General features: G+C 47.5%; 2 protein-coding genes across 8 annotated transcripts in view; both read left to right on the forward strand.

Moving 5' to 3' along the window:
* The window catches only part of LOC310837988 (E3 ubiquitin-protein ligase TRIM11-like), a 1,016,249-nt gene that overhangs the window by 109,218 nt on the left and 886,873 nt on the right, over nucleotides 1–20,158 (forward strand). The gene's annotated exons all lie outside the window — the stretch shown is intronic.
* LOC310837397 (uncharacterized protein) overlaps nucleotides 1–20,158 on the forward strand; it is a 48,908-nt gene that overhangs the window by 26,875 nt on the left and 1,875 nt on the right. For 2 of the 7 annotated variants that reach the window (XM_083723948.1, XM_083723949.1), the window contains 3 exons: nucleotides 34–163; nucleotides 1,553–1,663; nucleotides 2,189–3,913. In XM_083723948.1, coding sequence (XP_083580074.1) covers nucleotides 34–163; nucleotides 1,553–1,663; nucleotides 2,189–3,852 — 1,905 coding nt within the window. In that variant the 3' untranslated portion in view covers nucleotides 3,853–3,913. Of the gene's footprint in view, nucleotides 1–33; nucleotides 164–1,552; nucleotides 1,664–2,188; nucleotides 3,914–7,857; nucleotides 7,967–13,827; nucleotides 13,955–15,279; nucleotides 15,385–17,646; nucleotides 18,829–20,158 lie in introns of those variants that run through there. The other 5 variants (XM_083723945.1, XM_083723950.1, XM_083723946.1 and 2 more) reach the window with 4 other exon arrangements.

Below are 20,158 nucleotides of genomic sequence, written 5' to 3' on the forward strand. Positions count from 1 at the left end.
GCAATGAGATGGGGGGTCTCTTTGTCCTTGCAGGGGCCGGTGGTGACCTTTGAAGATGTGGCTGTGTATTTCACGGAGAGCCAGGGGGTTCTGCTGGATCCCGACCAAAGGGCCCTCTACAGGGATGTCATGATGGAGAATTATGGGAATGTGGCCTCGTTGGGTAAGGATTCTGGTTCATCATTCTGCAAGAAGCCTCGAAATTCACCTGCCCTTCTCTGCATGTTTGAAATGATGCGTATTTATGGCACACCTGGTTTCTTCACTGGGCCTTTTCTCTAAAAATATTCAGGGCAAGTTGCTCAATAGATTTCCCTGTTCACAACAGGCTGAGGCAGACCAGGCTGAGAGAAGACCTAGGCACACTTGAACCATCATTCATGCAACTGCCTCATGCATTCATTGATTGAATACTCTCTCTCTCTCTCTCTCTCTCTCTCTCTCTCTCTCTCTCTCACACACACACACACACACACACACACACACAGTGGTACCTCGGGTTAAGAACTTAATTCGTTCCGGAGGTCCGTTATTAACCTGAAACTGTTCTTAACCTGAAGCACCACTTTAGCTAATGGGGCCTCCCGCTGCCGCCACACAATTTCAGTTCTTATCTTGAAGCAAAGTTCTTAACCCGAGCTACTATTTCTGGGTTAGCAGAGTCTGTAACCTGAAGCGTCTGTAACCCGAGGTACCACTGTGTGTGTATCTATCTATCTATCTATCTATCTATCTATCTATCTACACACACACACACACACACACACACACACACACAGTCGTACCTTGGAAGTCCAACGGAATCCATTTCGGAAGTCCGTTCAACTTCCAAAGCGTTTGACTTTCAAAGCGTGGCTTCCGATTGGCTGCAGGACTGTCCTGCAGCCAATCGGAAGTCGTGTTGGATGTTTGGCTGCCGAAAATCGTTCGAAAACCGGAAAAATCACTTTCGAGTTTCAATCGTTCAGGAGCTGAGACTTTCAAGTTCAAAGGTGTTCGGCTTCCGAGGTTCCACTGTACAGTGGTACCTCGGGTTAAGTACTTAATTTGTTCCGGAGATCCGTTCTTAACCTGAAACTGTTCTTAACCTGAAGCACCACTTAAGCTAATGGGGCCTCCCGCTGCTGCTGCGTGTTTTCTCTTCTCATCCTGAAGCAAAGTTCTTAACCTGAGGTACTATTTCTGGGTTAGCAGAGTCTGTAACCTGAAGTGTATGTAACCTGAAGCGTATGTAACCCGAGGTACCACTGTATTCTATAACTCCAACATTAAGGGAAGAAATTAACAAACAATTGGAAGCTTTCTTTAAGCTCCCAATTGTTCTTTAGCAGGTGCAGTTTTAACTGACATTGTATATCATGGGTGTGGTCTGGGGGCAATAGCCATAGGGTCCAATTTAAGACACTTGCCAGACCTAGTGGACAAGGAGGTTCTTCCCCAATTGTAAAGATATCAGGATATGTGTGGTGGTTGTGTGGTTCCCGCTTTGGGGGTTTGGTTGTGTTTCACCACATCTCCTGTCACATTCTCTGCTGTCTTCTTCCCGGGGTAGGATTTCCGTTCACCAAACCTGAGCTCATCTCCCACCTGGAACGAGGGGAAGAACCGTGGGTGCCAAATTGTTGGGGTTTGGATGAAGTTGAGAACTCCAACGCCAGCTCAGGTGAGGGGTCTCAGGGGAAGCCAACCATCCCCAAACTCTTTCGTGATTTCTTGGGACTCTGATCAGTTCTGCTGTTTTTGGACTACAAATCCCATCATCCCTGACCACTGGTCTTCCTCTCTAGGTGATGATGGGAGTTGTAGTCCAAAAACAGCTGGAGACCCAAGTTTGGGAAACACTGCATTAAACCAACTGCTGCTGAAGACCTAAGCCCCCAAATTCATGTGACAATAAAATTTTTATTTGCTCTTCTGTTTTCCCGGCTTGCCCCTGGCAGAGCTACAGTTCCCAGCACCCTTATACTAGAGCTCCCAGGATTATTTGGTGGAAGCCATGCAGTGTCAATGTGTGATGTGGATGTGACTGCAGTGTTTGGGGATGATGGGATGAAAGAGGGAGGTGTTTTCAAGCTGCTTCGTTACTTGATGTTTCAGGGGTTCAGTTTCCCCTTTCAACCTTCTTCCCAGGTTTCCAGCTTTTCCTTCCTCCAGAATAAATCCTATTTCTATCTGCCTTTTGCTCCAGCAGATGAGCAAAAGGGAAATCACCCACATGCCGCTCGGGAGGGACATCTTGTTCAGAAATCACGTGTTGCCAGATGCCAGGATCTCCGTACAGGAAAGAAAGCCCATGAGTGTTTGGAGTGTGGCAAGTGCTTTGCTGAGAAATCAAAGTTCACAATCCACCAGAGAGTCCACACAGGAGAGAAGCCCTACAAGTGCTCCGAGTGCGGGAAGCGCTGTGCCACCAAATCAAACCTCACGAGCCACCGGAAAATCCACACCGGAGAGAAGCCCTACGGCTGCGCGGAGTGCGGGAAGCGTTTTTCTCACAAATCCTATTTCGTGATTCACCAGACAGCCCACACGGGCAGGTACCCGTATCAGTGCGCCGTGTGCGGAAGGTGCTTTGTCCAGAAATCAAAACTCGCCGACCACCAGCGGGTCCACACGGGAGAGAAACCCTATCAATGCTTAGATTGCGGGAAGTGTTTCGCTTGGAAATCTCAGGTCGGGGAGCACCGGAGAAGTCACACCGGAGAGAAGCCCTTTGTGTGCGCCGAATGCGGGAAGCGCTTTTCTCACAAGTCGGTGCTCGTCACCCACCAGAAAGTCCACACGAGAGAGTACCCCTATAAGTGCCTGGAGTGCGGGAAAAGCTTTGCTTATTCTACAGCCTTTGTGACGCACAGGAGATTCCACCCAGGGGAGAAGCCTCACAAATGCGCGGAGTGCGGGAAATGTTTTACGTGGAAGTCGCAGCTCGGGAACCACCAGCGAGTTCACACTGGGGAGAAACCTTTTGAGTGTTTAGATTGCGGGAAGCTTTTCGCTCGCAAGTCGGAACTGACAAACCACCAGAGGGTGCACACGAAAGAAAAACCCTTCCGGTGCGCGGAGTGCGAGAAATGCTTTGCTTATTCCTCTGCGCTTGCCACGCACCGCAGAACCCACACAGGAGAAAGACCCTTTGAGTGCGCAGAGTGCGGGAAGAGTTTTGCCCGGAGAGCAATCTTTGCGAGGCACCAGAGATCCCACACAAAGGAGAAGCCCTTTACGTGTTCGGACTGCGGGAAAAGTTTTGCCGATTCTTCCACGTTTGCTACTCACCGCAGAGTCCACACAGGAGAGAAACCTTACAAGTGTGTGGATTGCGGGAAGTCTTTCGCCCACAACTCCACATTCGCGACGCACAGGAGAATCCACACAAAGGAGAAGCCCTACGTTTGTTTGGAGTGCGGGAAGTGCTTTGCTGACTCCTCAACGTTTGCGAAACACCGGCGAGTTCACACGGGAGGGACGACCCACAAACGCTTGGCCTATCGGTGCTCAGAGTGCGGGAAAGGCTTCGCTTCCAAACCGCAGTTCGAGAGACACCAGCGAGTCCACACGGGAGAAAAGCCCTTCAAGTGTCCGGAGTGTGGGAAGTGTTTTGCTGATCCCTCCACCCTGGCAAAACACCAGAGAGTTCACCCGGGCGAGAGGACCCACAAATGCTTGAAATGCCATAAATGCTTTGTTCAAAGTTCAGACCTTATGAGGCACCAGAGGACCTGTGCGGCCGACAAACCTTATACGTGTTTGATGTGCGGCGAATGTTTCCCGTCGACGTCAGCCCTCATCTGCCACGAGAGAGCCCATGTGGATGAGAATTATTATGACTCTTCCAAGCCTTTCCCCATACAATAGAGCTGTGGCTCTCAAGCTTTTATCTCTGGGCCACACTTTCAGAATAAAAAATTGCTGTGGGCTGCACCCATTTTTTTATTGGAAAAAGGAAAAGAAACAACTTGATTTACAACATAAAAAGGTAAAGGTAAAGGTACCCCTGCCCATACGGGCCAGTCTTGACAGACTCTGGGGTTGTGCGCCCATCTCACTTAAGAGGCCAGGGGCCAGCGCTGTCCGGAGACACTTCCGGGTCACGTGGCCAGCGTGACATCGCTGCTCTGGCGAGCCAGAGCCGCACACGGAAACGCCGTTTACCTTCCCGCTGGTAAGCGGTCCCTATTTATCTACTTGCACCCGGAGGTGCTTTCGAACTGCTAGGTTGGCAGGCGCTGGGACCGAGCAGCGGGAGCGCACCCCGCCGCAGGGATTCGAACCGCCGACCTTTCGATCGGCAAGTCCTAGGCGCTGAGGCTTTAACCCACAGCGCCACCTGCGTCCCTGATTTACAACATAGGTCACAGCTATTTTATAATGTGATTGTGGAACACCAGCAAGTATAATACTACTACTACTACTAAAAAATTATTTATACCCTGCCCTCCCCGGCCAGAGCCGGGCTCAGGGCGACCAACACCAATAAAATCACAGTAAAAACATAATAGGGGGAAAGAAAGGGGGGCGACCAATTTAAAATACAGGTTAAAATACAATTTAAAGTGCAGCCTCATTTTAAAATAGCCGATAAATCAAGACCATAAGGGGAGGGAAACATAAGGATCAGACTGAGTCCAAACCAAAGGCCAGGCAGAACAACTGCGTCTTGCAGGCCCTGCAGAAAGTTGTCAAGTCCTGCAGGGCCCTGGTCTCTTGTGACAGAGCGTTCCACCAAGTCGGGGCCAGTACTGAAAAGTTGGCCCTAGTTGAGGCCAGTGTAACCACCTTGTGACCTGGGACCTCCAAAATGTTGTCGTTTGTGGACCTTAAGGTCCTCCATGGGACATACCAGGAGCTACATAAGAACATGAATCATTCCCAAAATTTAATTATGAATGAGCCTCTTACATATGCACCTTAAGTAGGTATGCAAACTCAGTGAGAGGTGTGAGCTTGCTTTTTCCAGTTAATCTCATTTGTAGTAGGTCTGATTTGAGACAAACTCTTATCGCCTTCCTTTTTTTCTGATCTTTCATATTTGTCAGAGTTGAGAACTCCTGTTCACAACAATATGTCGTGGAAGAACAGCCAATGTTCTTGAAGAGAGTCGTGGTTTCTGTTTCTGGTTGTATACCCATACCTACACTGAAATGTTTAAATGTTATTTTGGTTGTCCTTGAATCTTCCTGCCACACTTGCCATCCTTTCTTGCCACACAGTTTGAGAACCTCTGCCATAGAGAACGGACGTCAAAGGACGTGTAGCTGAGAGATGCAAACAATACTCAGAATTGCATATTTATTCATTGGTGTGCTCTAAACCCTATATTGGGGACATGGGTGGTGTTGTGGTCTAAACCACAGAGCCGAGGGCTTGCCAATCAGAAGATCGGTGGTTCGAATCCCTGCGATGGGGTGAGCTCCTGTTGCTCTGTCCCAGCTCCTGCCAACCTAGGAGTTCGAAAGCACGTCAAAGTGCAAGTAGATTAATAGGTACCACTCCGGCGGGAAGGTAAACAGCGTTTCCGTGTGCTGCTCTGGTTTGCCAGAAGCGGCTTAGTCATGCTGACCACATGACCCGGAAAAACTCTGCGAACAAACGTTGGCTCCCTCGTCCAGTAAAGCGAGATGAGCGCTGCAACCCCAGAGTCGTTCACAACTGGACTTAACTGTCAGGGGTCCTTTACCTTTACACCCTATATTATCACTGAAAAGGGGGGTGATGGGAAAGCTTGTAATTCAGTGGTGACAAGATTTGGAAACAAAATCGTATGACTTCATAATGCAGGAATGCAAACACATATATTATAATAATTTTATTATTTATACCCCACCCATCTGACACGGTTTCCCCAGCCACTCTGGGCAGCTTACAGCATATACAGTGGTACCTCGGGTTACATACGCTTCAGGTTACATACGCTTCAGGTTACACACTCTGCTAACCTAGAAATAGTGCTTCAGGTTAAGAACTTTGCTTCAGGATGAGAACAGAAATCGTGCTCTGGTGGCGTGGAAGCAGCAGGAGGCCCCATTAGCTAAAGTGGTACCTCAGGTTAAGAACAGTTTCAGGTTAAGTACAGACCTCTGGAATGAATTAAGTACTTAACCTGAGGTACCACTGTAGTTCCACCGACTCCCCCCGGGCCCACACAACATCCACTAGGTTCATTCCTAAAGATAAGATGGCCTCTGGTCTTGAATATCAGCCACCTTCAGACTGCAGACTTGCCACCCACTCAGCAAACACCAATGAATTTGTGTTTTTCATCTGCTGCACAGCACTCAGCTGACAGATGACTGCCTCTGTCCATCGGCCAATTTCCCCCCTCCGCTTGGTGGAATCCCTGTAGTTGGACTGGGAGGGAAAAGGTGGCACAGTTATTTTCGTACAGCTCGACAGAAGCTAATCGAATGATTTGGAGGCAGTGGGGCCGCTCTAGCTCTCTGCTGCAGATGGTGAACAGCATGTCCATGGAGAAGGGGTTCCCACCCCCCACATGGACTTGGACATTTTCAGCTTGGAAGTTGTGCTGAATGTCACAGCTGTTGCCTGCTATGTGTTCCCTTGAAGATTGCCTGTGTTACTGGAGGAGGTGCAGCCATGCACACAGAGACAACTTACCTGGTGGTCATGGGGTGTAGTGGTTAGAGTACCTCTCTTGGTTGCTGCTCAAGCTCCTAACCCTTGTACATTTTAAAAATGTACTTATAAACAGAAGGTAAATAAAAAGTTGTTGGGGGGAACTTGTTTGCTTTCTGGGGGCGGTGGGATTGCCTGCTTTTTCTTGTATGCGTTTTATTTTGTATTGAGCACCAGCAGCAAAATGGGCATTTCATGGATTTGTTTCCATTGTTAAATCTTTTCTGTTTTGTTGCTGTAGCTTGTTTTAAAAATAGAAATCCTTATTAAAAACATCTTTTTTAAATAAATAAATAAATCTGGAAGCAGCCTGAGAAAAAAAGGGCACCAGCATATTCTTGTGTGTGGAGGGAACACTTCATTCTATCTAAATAAAACCTAAGGGCTGAATTCCACCCCCCCCCTCCAAAAAAGGTAGTGATTTTGCACCAGAACACAAATGCACAGGCTGTTCCTGTTTTGGATTTTGTTTTCGTCTGCTGCAGTTTTAAAATGTTAAGGTCATCTTCATTACCTTTGCAGCAGCATCATTTTATTTTAGATTTTATTTTATTCTATTCTATTCTATATTTTGGGATGCGGGTGGCGCTGTGGGTTAAACCACAGAGCCTAGGACTTGCTGATCAGAAGGTCAGCAGTTCGAATCCCTGTGATGGGGTGAACTCCTGTTGCTCTGTCCCTGTTCCTGCCAACCTAATAGTTTGAAAGCACCCTTAAGTGCAAGTAGATAAATAGGTACCACTCCGGCGGGAAGGTAAACGGCGTTTCCGTGCGCTGCTCTGGTTCGCCAGAAGCGGCTTAGTCATGCTGGCCCCATGACCCGGAAGCTGTACGCCGGCTCCCTCGGCCAAGAAAGCGAGATGAGCGCCACAACCCCAGAGTCGGCCACGACTGGACCTAATGGTCAGGGGTCCCCTTTACTATTTATTTTATATTTTATCATTCTATTCTTTTCGTTTCCAACCCTACAGAGTGCTTTGCGGGCCGAAAAACGGGTTAAAAACTAGAAAGCAACAACCCAAGTCTCTCAAGCGCAGGGTAAAGGGAGGCGCTGAGGACCAGCTTGGGGGGGGGGGGAGGAAGAACAAGGACTACGATTCCCAGAAGCCACTGGGTTCTTAGCCCCGCCTCCACGGTACTGAGTCTTGAATATCCCGACAGTGGATTGGCCCGGATGGGTGCGAAGAAGCCGAGGGATTGGCTGAGCTGGAAAAAGGGCGTGGGGAAGCGCGTGAGCGCAGCATCCCCAGGACAGAAGGGGGGGGGGGGCGTCAGTGAGTTGAGTTGCAAGAGCCGGAAACTGTCCGGAGGAGAAACCCACCTTTTGCAAATGCAGGTAAAAGGTGGGGGGGGGGAGTGCATTAACTGAGAGCGGGGGGGGGGGCGAGGGGCTTTTTTGGGGGGGTTATGTGTATTGCAACTTGGGGGAATGGGAGGGGGGTGTCTCCTTTGTCTGCTTGAGTTCCCTCCCCACCCTTTTTCATAGACCCAGAGGGGGAAAAGGAAGGGGCTGAGCTTTGCACCCCCTTGTAGGGGGGGGGTGCCTGGGTGTGGGGAGAAGGAAGGGCAGAAAAGCAAGGGGTGGGTGGGAAGAGACCAAATATAACCTCTTAAAATGGCGGGGAAAAGATAAACCTCAGGTCCTTGTAGATCCTGAAAGTGCTTCTGCCTTAGTTTGGAAAAAGCAGCAGGAAAACTAGAAAAACAAGCAGCTGATACACATGCGTGGGTCTGTTTATATATGTCAATCTGCTGTCATTGCATGGTTTCACTTATTTATCTTTTAAGCCACGGATCCAGCGCTTTGATGAGACTCGGATCCTCGGGATTTTGCATGCTGAAGTCTCAGATCCACCTCTGAAATACACGCACAAACAGAGAGAGAGAGAGAGAGTTGTTGTGTCCTTGGCTGTTTGCGGCATCATATTTTGTGTGTGTCTGTGAGTGTGACTGATGTGGTCCCTGCTGGCGCTGCAGTGCTATAAAAGCCATGCTTGGAGGCATGTCCCCTCACGATGTGTGTGTGCAAGTTCCCCAACGCTACCCTCCGATCGTAACTCAGACAGACTCTCGTAGGCGCCTTAAAGACTTAAGGCGTAACCATGAGCTTTTGTGGGTTAGAACACACTTTGTCCAGCGTCTCGTATCATTGCCTGCTGATGACAACATCGTAAAAAAAAAGAAAAAATCTCTGCAACATTGTAAATATCTCTGCCGCAGTGGTGTGAAAACAAAACAGGCATGGATCATTTTTTTCTAAGCAGGAGACACGAATCTAACGTCTTGTCTCTAACATTTCTCCTTGCTGACAGAATTATAAAAAGAATGGATTGTGTGTCACTTTGCTTGCTTATCTGCATCTCTTGTTACCTGTGTGCCTCCCATTCCTTGTTCTTCTGTCCAGGTTTAGATTGTATGGTTCTGGGGGCAGGGACCTCTCTACTGTAGCAATGCACGTGTTGGACAGCAACTCCCAGCCTTCTCGAGCCAGCACAGCCAATTGTTGGGGATGATGGGAGTTGTAGTCCAACAATACAGGTTCTACAGGTTCTCTAGTTCTGCTGTGCAGTGCCAAGGCCCTTTGAAAGTGTGTTATACCTGCAGAGCAATCTGGAAAAGGTTTACTTTGATTTAAGGCCCTCTTTAGTTGTTGGGAGGGACACGGGTGGCGCTGTGGGTTAAACCACAGAGCCTAGGACTTGCCGATCAGAAGGTCGGCGGTTCGAATCCCCGCGACGGGGTGAGCTTCCGTTGCTCGGTCCCTGCTCCTGCCAACCTAGCAGTTCGAAAGCACGTCAAAGTGCAAGTAGATAAATAGGTACCGCTCCGGCAGGAAGGTAAACGGCGTTTCCGTGCGCTGCTCTGGTTCGCCAGAAGCGGCTTAGTTATGCTGGCCACATGACCCGGAAGCTGTACGCCGGCTCCCTTGGCCAATAAAGCAAGATGAGCGCCGCAACCCCAGAGTCGGCCACGACTGGACCTAATGGTCAGGGGTCCCTTTACCTTACCTTAGTTGTTGGGACTGTAGCCTGAGTCAGTTTGCAACCTTAAAGAAGTCAGGTCAACCTTTGTGACACCACGCTCATGGGACCAGTTCTTGAGACTCTGTTGTATGTTTTGTGCAGCAAAATGAGGTGGCATGGTGGAGCTTAGACTGCAGCTGTGATTGTGCTTTGCAGCTTCTGAATGCCTCCTGCAAGGGAAAACATCCTGCAAACAGAAAACTAGTTTAGCACTGAGACAGGTCCTGACTTAGCCTTCTGCCTGTGTTGTGCTGGTTTTCTCTTTGCAGGGAGCAGCGTTTAAAATTCCCACCATGCTGAGAAGTGGTGCTCTGGTGGAGTAATGGCAGGATTCGAAATGATGGCTTCCCTAGGCCTAGTTGGGTGCACCATGTTTTGGAGCATGGGGCAGCAGTGGAGAAGGAAAGAAGGGGCCCAGGACACTATCGGCTGCCCAAGAATTCTGGATGTTGGTGCTGAGACTTGATAGTTGATATCTACTAGATTATATCTCTTTAAAAAAAAAAAAAAAGATTTGAAAAATTCATGGAAGATTCAACAACTAGCCATGATTGCTAAGAGGAGTAAATGGCGGTTCGAATCCCCACGACTGGGTGAGCTCCCGTTGCTCGGTCCGTCTCCTGCCAACCTAGCAGTTTGAAAGCACATCAAAGTGCCAAGTAGATAAATAGGTATTGCTCCAGCGGGAAGGTAAATGGCGTTTCCTTACGCTGCTCTGGTTTCGCCAGAAGCGGCTTAGTCATGCTAGTCACATGACCCGGAAGCTGTACGCCGGCTCCCTTGGCCAGTAAAGCGAGATGAGCGCTGCAACCCCAGAGTCGGCCATGACTGGACCTAACAGTCAGGGGTCCCTTTACCTTCACCTATAGAGTATGTATGTGCCGTCGTACCTTGAACGGAATCCATTCTGGAAGTCAGTTCGACTTCCAAGACATTCGAAAACCAAACTGCGGCTTCTGATTGGCTGCAGGAAGCTCCTGCAGCCAATTGGAAGCCCTGTCGGACGTTCAGCTTCCAAAAATAGTTCGCAAACCAGAACACTCATTTCTAGGTTTGCGGCGTTCGGGAGCCAAAACGTTCGAGAACTAAGCTGTTTGAAAACCAAGGTACGACTGTACTGTAATTATATGAAAAGATAAGACCATCCCTGCATTGCAGGCTCACAATCAAGCAGGCATTGCACAAAAGGATGAAGGATGTGGAGGGAAGAGGAAAGCAAAGCCTTGGAGCAACTGTTCTGCCCACTGGTCCGTCAGTCTCCCAATTGGTATGATGCTCTGGCCAGGTGGCAGGAGGTGAAGCCTGCCAGCGACATTTGATTTCCTGGCTGATGGCCAAGACCCCAGCGCACCTCCTCTGCATTCCCAAGCAACTTTGGGAAGAAGGGAAGGTTATATATTTAATGAGTTAAAAGAGAGAGAGAGAGAGAGCTAGCAGTTAAGAGCAGAGCATTCTTTCCTGCAGGAAGCGGGGAGGCAAAGTCCCTGAAATTGCGTATTTAGGGAATCGTCCATGGGAGCTCCCGTTGCTTGGTCCCTGCTCCTGCCAACCTAGCAGTTCGAAAGCACATCAAAGTGCAAGTAGATAAATAGGTACCGCTCTGGCAGGAAGGTAAACGGCGTTTCCGTGCACTGTTCTGCTTCGCCAGAAGCAGCTTAGTCATGCTGGCCACATGACCCGGAAGCTGTACGCCGGCTCCCTCGGCCAGTAAAGCAAGATGAGCGCCGCAACCCCAGAGTCGGTCACGACTGGACCTAACGGTCAGGGGTCCCTTTACCTTTTACTATGGGACTCAGTGTTAGAACATTGGCTTTGCATGTGTAGAAGGTTGCAGGCTTAACCCCCAAAATCTCCAAGTACGGCTGAGAAAGACTCCCTGCCTGAAACCCTGCCGCCAATCATGGAACGTAAATCTGAGTTTGATCCGGTGAGCCAATTCTTGTGTTACCCTAATTACTTATTGATTTCAAATTCTACTTTCAATAAAAATGATTTGCCAGAGTCCTCTAGGTTTTGACAGCTTAGCAGGAAGATATTATCTGCAAAGTGGGAGCCTAAGTACGATGTGATCGCTGTAAGGAAGGGGCTTGCCAAATATCACAAGCCCTTCCTGCCTCGGTCAGCAGCTAATGCTTTAATATGTGTGATTTGCTGAATTTTGATTAAGAGCTGGAGGGCCAGTTCTGTCGACTCTCCCAGTTGGCTGACTTTTACCGCTGTCTGTCGCGTTATGAATGGAAGTGGAAGTCTTGTTAGTTTTGTTGCTGTTGCTTGTAAAATAAAAGAACATAATATAAACAATTTTTTTAAAAAAAAAATCTGGCTTCACTGTGCTGTGTATGGTTCCTTTCATCTAGCAGAATGGAGATTCCTTCTTCAAGAAGGTATATATATATATATATGCCATTGATGTTATGAAAGTTTGGGGAAAGTCTTTAAATGTTGACTTAGCCCATGGGTAGGCAAACTAAGGCCTGGGGGCCAGATCCGGCCCAATCGCCTTCTAAATCTGGCCTGCGGATGGTCCGGGAATCAGTGTTTTTACATGAGGAGAATGTGTCCTTTTATTTAAAATGCATCTCTGGGTTATTTGTGGGGCATAGGAATTATTTCTCCCCCCCCCCAAAAAAAAATATAGTCTGGCCCCCCACAAGGTCTGAGGGGCAGTGGACCGGCCCCCTGCTGAAAAAGTTTGCTGACCCCTGACTTAGCCTGTGACAGAACAAGACCTTCAGCTTCTGTGTCCTATACCAAGAAATACAGAAACTTCAAACACACATTTGCATTTTACATGCGATAAAGTCTCGTTGAAATCAGTGGGAGCTACTTAAGAGTAAACATGCGTAGGGTTGTAAAAGTCCAATTATTTGTCCTTTGACTTTGTAACACTTCCTTTTATATTCAGAAAATAGGCAGGTGCCAGTGACAGCTTTAGTACACTTTGCTGAAAAGCAAGCAAATTAATAGGCACTAAGCTCAGAATCCCAGGGACTGACAGTAAACGACACTTTCTGGGAAGTAAGCAATATATAATTTCCAATAAGGAAATGAGGAACTTTTGTTAAGAGTTGAATGAGTCACAAGCCGGAAGAAAACCTTACTCTGCCAGCAGTCTCTTGGAACCCTGCACAGCTTCTGCCCCAAGGCCGTCCATTAGTATTCAACAATCAGCGTGGTGGGTGGATATATTTTCATTTATATACATTCATTCGAAATAAAAAGGGGTATGTACTCTTTTTCATTACTGTTTGTATTCTAGTTTATAATTTTTGTAAAGTGATATGGCAGGCAGGTCATCGTATGTATAATTTATTTTATTTTCAGTTTATGAAGCATTCTATATCCACCCACCACGCTGATGACGAATTCTACGAAACAGTAGTCAATATCCGGAATTACTGTTCAGTGTTGGACATCATTGTTGAGTACACAAAGCTTCACAGCTTGTCTTCTGCCGTACAAAGTTTAGTACCTCTCTTCATTTAAAGATTTTCAGAGACTGTGAGACTAAAGATTTCATTCTGAACTTTTTATGATTTGAAGGAATTCTATAAAGATGGTCTATTACGTATATATATGGTCATCGTGTTGCCTAGGCATTATTATACAGCAGGGCTGGGGAATCCGTGGCCCTCTACTTGTTGGTGCTGCGTCAGCCCTGACCATTGGAAATGTTGGCTGGCGGTGATGGGAGTCCCAAAAAGCATTTTTTTTGGGGGGGGAGGGATCCCCACCTCTGTTTCAGATCCAGCGAGAAAGTATTTCTGCCAGGCGCAGGAGACTGAGCAACGATCCTTTGTGTGTGGTGTAGTGATTAAGAGCGGTGGACTTGTAATCTGGTGAACGGGGTTCGCTTCCCCGCTCCTCCACATGCAGCTGCTGGGTGACCTTGGGCCAGTCACACTTCTCTGAAGTCTCTCAGCCCCACTCACCTCACAGAGTGTTTGTTGTGGGGGAGGAAGGGAAAGGAGAATGTTAGCCGCTTTGAGACTCCTTTGGGTAGTGATAAAGCGGGATATCAAATCCAAACTCCTCTTCTTCTTCTAACAAACCTTCAGTAGCCTGCTTGATCTCTGCTTCTGCCTCTGCCACACTCTTCTTCTTCTTCTTCTTCTTCTTCTTCTTCTTCTTCTTCTTCTTCTTCTTCTTCTTCTTCTTCTTCTTCTTCTTGCAGAGCCTGGTGACGTTTGAGGATGTGGCCGTGTATTTCACGAAGGAGCAGTGGAATCTGCTGGACCCCAACCAACGAGCTTTGTACAAGGAAGTCATGATAGAGAATTACGGGAACGTGGCCTCCTTGGGTAAGGAACTCTCTTCTTCCTTGGCGTAGGTGTGCGAAGGCTGTGTCTATAGGTCGGGGCTGATGAGAGTTAGGATCCAAAACACTAGAGGGGCCGCATTGGCAAAGGTGGCAGGTTGGCAAAGGTGGCTTCAAAATATAAGATTTATGCCAGTTCCTTCCCCCGTCTTTCCTTTCTGCATTAGGGAAGTTGCTTCCTTCCTTCAGATTTAGTTATGTCAGGGGTGGGGAACGTCAGGCTCAGGGGCCAAATGCGGCCCTCCAGTTGTCTCTGTGCGGCCCTCTGAACTCTTCTAAGGCCACACCGCATAATATCCGCGCTTTTACTTTTATTTCATTAAATTTACTGGTGCATACCATTCTATACCTGTAGGTCTCAGGGCGGTTCACAACATAAAATCACAAAGAGTTTGTTGCACTCTTGAGTGTCTTTTCTTGGCTAGAATGCATCTATTATTAACATTTGTAATAATAATCCTTGAACTCTCATAGAGACCCTTGCTTCCTTTTTAAAAACATTTTTTATTTATATTTTTTTTCAAATTTAAACATTTCATTAGTTTTACAATCAATTTAACGTTTTGAAATTTGACTTCCTTCCCTCTCCTTCTGCGGTTCCATACCATAAATTATTTTTTTTTAATACCTTCTGCATATCACAAACTCATTTAACATGCTCATTTATTTATCTGCTGTAAATATATACTCTTATAAAACTGCAAGTTGTTACATTAATCTGAAGGCAGCCCTGTTCAGGGAAGCTTTTAATGTTTAATAGGTTATTGTATTTTAATATTCTGTTGGAAGCCGCCCAGAGTGAGTGGGGTAGAAATAATAATAATAATAATAATAATAATAATAATAATAATAATAATTATTATTATTATTATTATTATATTTTTGAGAGAGAGACTACCGTGCAAGGGTACAATTAGTTCCCAATACAAATATAAAATGTATTGATAACATTTTTTTACATATAAAATGTAGATGCTTTGCTCCGCCCACTTTTGCCCCTGGCTCCGCCCACCACTGGAATCTCCTTCCTTGAGGGTTTTTAAGCAGAGGTTGGATGGCCACCTGTCATGGCTTCCCCCTAAGAATTCTGGGAAATGTGGGTGCGTTAAGGGCCCTGAGAGTTGTGAGGAGACCCCTGTTCCCCTCCCAGAGCTACAATTCCCAGAGTTCCCTGGGAAAGAGGAGTGAAGTATTAAACCACTCTCAGGACGGCAGCTCTCTGAGGACAATAGCGAACTCCTTTAACAACTCTCAGCGTCCAAAACACAGGAAAACCGTCCTCATCATTCCTTTTCTCTTCCTGAGAAGGATGCCCAGTCCCTAAGCCTGGCCTCATCTGCCGCCTGGAACAAGGAGAAGAGCCCTGTGTGCCCGATTCTCCAGATGGAAGGAAGCTCTTTGACACCTGTTCAGGTGAGGCACTGGTTTGAGCCCGGCAAAGGGTGTTGGCAGCCCTGGTGTTGGCTGTGCGTACTCTTAGAATTTGGTGATGTCTCTAATCTCGCTCTGAGAAATGGTACAACTGCCTTTTTCCTCATTTCCTCATTCAGAAGGAAAAGGAAAAGGAAAAGGAAGGAGGAAATGAGAGAGGGGGGGGGGGAAAGAAAATAAACAAAGTAAAAAAGACTTCTGTCCTACAGCTAAATACAGTGGTACCTTGGGTTACAGACGCTTCAGGTTACATACGCTTCAGGTTACAGACTCTGCTAACCCAGAAATATTACCTCGGGTTAAGAACTTTGCTTCAGGATGAGAACAGAAATCGTGCTCCGGTGGCGTGGCAGCAGCAGGAGGCCCAATTAGCTAAAGTGGTGCTTCAGGTTAAGAACAGTTTCAGGTTAAGAATGGACCTCCAGAACGAATTAAGTACATAACCAGAGGTACCACTGTATAGTAATCACTCATTAACATCCAACTTTTCTTTTTTCTTTTTTTTATTTGATTTTTTAAAAAATATAAACATACAACAAAAAACCATTCAAAATCCAAATACAGTCATTCCTCAAGTTATGGACACGTCGGGTTACGCAATTTTGGGTTGCATACTGCGCCGAACCCGGAAGTACCGGAACGGCTTACTTCTGGGTTTCCACGCATGCGCAGAAGCGCCGAATCGCAACCCACGCATGTGCGGATGCGGCGCTGCGGGTTGCAAATGTGCTTCCCGCACGGATCATGTTCGCAATGCGAGCGTCCACTGTACTGTATCAAGATTACTCTGAATCTCCTGACTTCTCCACATCCCTTCCACGAGTCCTAATAATAAGATTTACAACTGCATATCAATACTTATCCAAATTTATATCCTTCTGAATTATCCATACTTTCCATTACTTTGCAAGTGTGGTTAAAATCCTGCTAATGTTTTAACCTGCTTACAGTGGTTTTGTAGATAAATTATAATCTTTCCCCATTCATTTTTAAAGTTCTTGCCTTCTTGAAACATCCAACTTTTCTATGAGCCAATATTTTTTCTATCTTCAACAAATCCAGAGGTTACAAGTTCATTTTCTCTTTCACGCAAAAAAACCAAAAGACGTTTCCAGTCCTTAATAAATGTCAATACAGTGGTACCTTGGTTTGCAACCGCTTTGGATTACAACCAATTTTGTGGGGGAGGCCCTAAGCCTGCCTTGGGTTACAACCTGTTTTGGTTTACAACTGGACCCCCGGAACAGATTATGGTTGTAAACCAAGCTACCACTGTAGTGATTTTTCTCTAATTAATGAATTGGACTCTGTGGCAGGTTTTGAATAAACACTCACAAACTTTTTATTGGTAACATATAGATAGATAAATTAAGGATCTTTACAATTTTATAACATGCAGAGAATAACGTGCTGAAAAATCAGAGAGAGGAGCTGAGGGAAGTTTGGGTGGGGGGTGGGTTTTTCTTTCTTGGGGAGGGAAAAATGGGGAGGAAAAAATTAGGATGATCTGACTTTGATGAATTGTTACGTTGAAATTCCTAATAAAAAATATTTTTTAAAAAAAGATTTTTCTCAAGTTAATCCCATTACCTTGGCCATCTCAGCTAAGTCCAATAATTTTATCAACCATTAATGCATAGCAGGTAGCGCTGTATCTTTCCATCTTTGTGTATACAGTGGTACCTCAGGTTACATACGCTTCAGGTTACATGCGCTTCAGGTTACAGACTCTGCTAACCCAGAAATAGTGCTTCAGGTTAAGAACTTTGCTTCAGGATGAGAACAGAAATTGTGCTCCGGCGGCACGGCGGCAGCAGGAGGCCCCATTAGCTAAAGTGGTGCTTCAGGTTAAGAACGGTGTCAGGTTAAGAACAGACCTCTGGAACGAATTAAGTACTTAACCTGAGGTACCACTGTACAGTGGTACCTCGCAAGACGAATGCCTTGCAAGACGAAAAACATGCAAGACGAAAGGGTTTTTCGTTTTTTGAGTTGCTTCGCAAGACGATTTTCCCTATGGGCTTGCTTCGCAAGACGAAAACGTCTTGCGAGTTTGTTTCCTTTTTCTTAAAGCCGTTAATACCCAGGGAATCTGCGCTCCACAAGACGAAAAAATCGCAAGACGAAACAACTCGCAGAACGAATTAATTTCGTCTTGCGAGGCACCGCTGTACAACAATCTCACCTCTGTCCATATGCTTTCTGAGGCTCCTTCTCAGGTGATTTCTCTCTCTCTCTCTGCAGATAACCCTCGGAAAAAGCACTTGTGCACCGTGTGCGGCAAACGCTTCACTCAGAAACCGAACCTCACCCGCCACCTGAGAATCCACACGGGGGAGAAGCCCTACAAGTGCTTGGAATGCGGCAAATGTTTCGGCTGCCACTCGCACCTGATGAGCCACCAGATTGTCCACACCGGGGAGAAGCCCTACAAGTGCTTGGTCTGCGACAAATACTTTGGCCGCAAGGCGCACCTGGCCAGGCACCAGGGCATCTACGCGGGGGACACCCCTTACAAGTGCCTGGAGTGCGGGAAGCATTTTGCCTGCCAGTCCCAGCTCGTCATCCACCGGCGCTACCACACGGGAGAGAAACCCTACAAATGCCTAGAGTGCGCCAAGTGCTTCGCCGACCCATCGGCCCTGGTGAGCCACAAGCGGATCCACGCCGTGGAGAGATCCCACAAGTGCCTGGAGTGCGGGAAGAGCTTTGTCCAGCAGTCCCACCTCTTGAAGCACCGGCGAGTCCACACAGGAGAGAAACCCTACAAGTGTCCCGAGTGCGGGAAATGCTTTGCCGACCGCTCCGTCTTCGCGAAACACCAGAGGGTCCACACGGGGGAGCGGCCCTACAAGTGCACCGAGTGCGGGAAAACCTTCGCCCGCCAGGAACACCTCGGGAGCCACCGGAGGGTACACACGGGCGAGAAGCCCTACAAGTGTTTGGTGTGCGGCAAGTCGTTCGCCCGCCAGTCGCACGTGGTGAGCCACCAGCGCGTCCACACGGGGGAGAAGCCCTGCAAGTGCGCCGAGTGCGGGAAGTGCTTTTCGGAGCGCTCGACGTTCGTCAGGCACCAGAGGACCCACACGGGGGAGAAACCCTACCGGTGCCTTGACTGCGGGAAATGTTTCGGCTCCCCGTCCCACCTGACCCGCCACCACCGGCGCCACACGGGCGAGAAGCCCCACGGGTGCCCGGACTGCGGGAAAGCCTTCGCTGACCGCTCGGCCTTCGTCAAACACCAGCGCGTCCACACGGGCGAGAAGCCCTACAAGTGCGCAGAGTGTGGGCGGTGCTTTGCCAACCGCACCCACCTCGTGACCCACCAGCGTGTCCACACGGGCGAGAAGCCCTATGCCTGCTTGGAATGCGGGAAAAGGTTCAGCGCCAATCGGAGTCTCATTCACCATCAGAGGCAACATATAGGTGAGCTACTCCTTTTTATCACAAAGGGCAGGTTTGGGTTTTTAGTGGTTTGTTTTAAATAATTTTTATTTGATTTTAAGTAAAGGTAAAGGGACCCCTGACCATTAGGTCCAGTCGTGACCGACTCTGGGGTTGCGGCGCTCATCTCGCTTTATTGGCCGAGGGAGTCGGCGTACACTAGTGGCCAGCATGACTAAGCCGCTTCTGGCGAACCAGAGCAGCACACGGAAACGCCATTTACCTTCCCGCCGGAGTGGTACCTATTTATCTACTTGATGTGCTTTCGAACTGCTATGTTGGCAGGAGCTGGGACCGAGCAACGGGAGCTCACCCCGTCACAGGTATTCGAACCACCGACCTTCTGATCAGCAAGTCCTAGGCTCTGTGGTTTAACCCACAGCGCCACCTGCATCCCATTATTTGATTTTACAGCTATAGAATTTCAGGGTGTGGCGATCACACAGGGTCCCCGGACGTTTAATGGTCTATTGATCCCTGTGCCATCACTGTGCTCGCTTCCCCGCTGCCACCAACCTGTTACTCTCGGGTACACACTGAGTCCAGACAGTTGTTGAAAGTGAACCAAATAAACAAGTTTATTTTACAAACATTAACCAGTTGATGGTTTCTCAGATAATATTCCTGTCAGTATCTTAACTTTAGTTTCTTTACCGGCCTATAGCTTCCTACAGGGAACCAGACAGAGGGCCTTCTCGGTAGTGGCACCCGCCCTGTGGAACACCCTTCCTTCAGATGTGAAGGAAATAAGCAGCTATCTTCTCTTTAAAAGACATCTGAAGGCAGCCCTGTTTAGGGAAGTTTTTAATATTTAATTCTGTATTGTTTTTAACACTTGATTGGAAGCAGCCCAGAGTGGCTGGGGAAACTCAGCCAGATGAACGGGGTATAAATAATAATAATTATTATTATTATTATTATTATTATTATTATTATTATTATTATTATTACCTTCTGACTGATTATCTCAACTGTTTGACTGACTCCTCTTAACACATTCTCTCAGTCTCTCACACTAGACTAGCCCAACCGACAGACTTATCTTCTCTGTCTCTTCTAACTCCAGTCTGTCTTCTCAACCACCTTAACTCTAACTCAAAAAACTCTGTGCTTAAACCTTATACACAGTTAACTCTGCCCCTTGGGTTCCCGTTAGTTAGTCATTTTACAATTAGTTAACCCTTTCCTTATGAATCCAGTAAGATGTCACACACCTAAGAGGGCAAACGCCACAAAGGGGTACCTTGTTTTGAGTCCAGGATCCGTTCTGGAGCAACGAAAGGGATGCTCGACAAAGGGCGCTCTGCATACA

Source organism: Podarcis gaigeae, assembly GCF_964106915.1.
Source record: "Podarcis gaigeae genome assembly, chromosome: 2".
NCBI lineage: Eukaryota > Metazoa > Chordata > Lepidosauria > Squamata > Lacertidae > Podarcis > Podarcis gaigeae.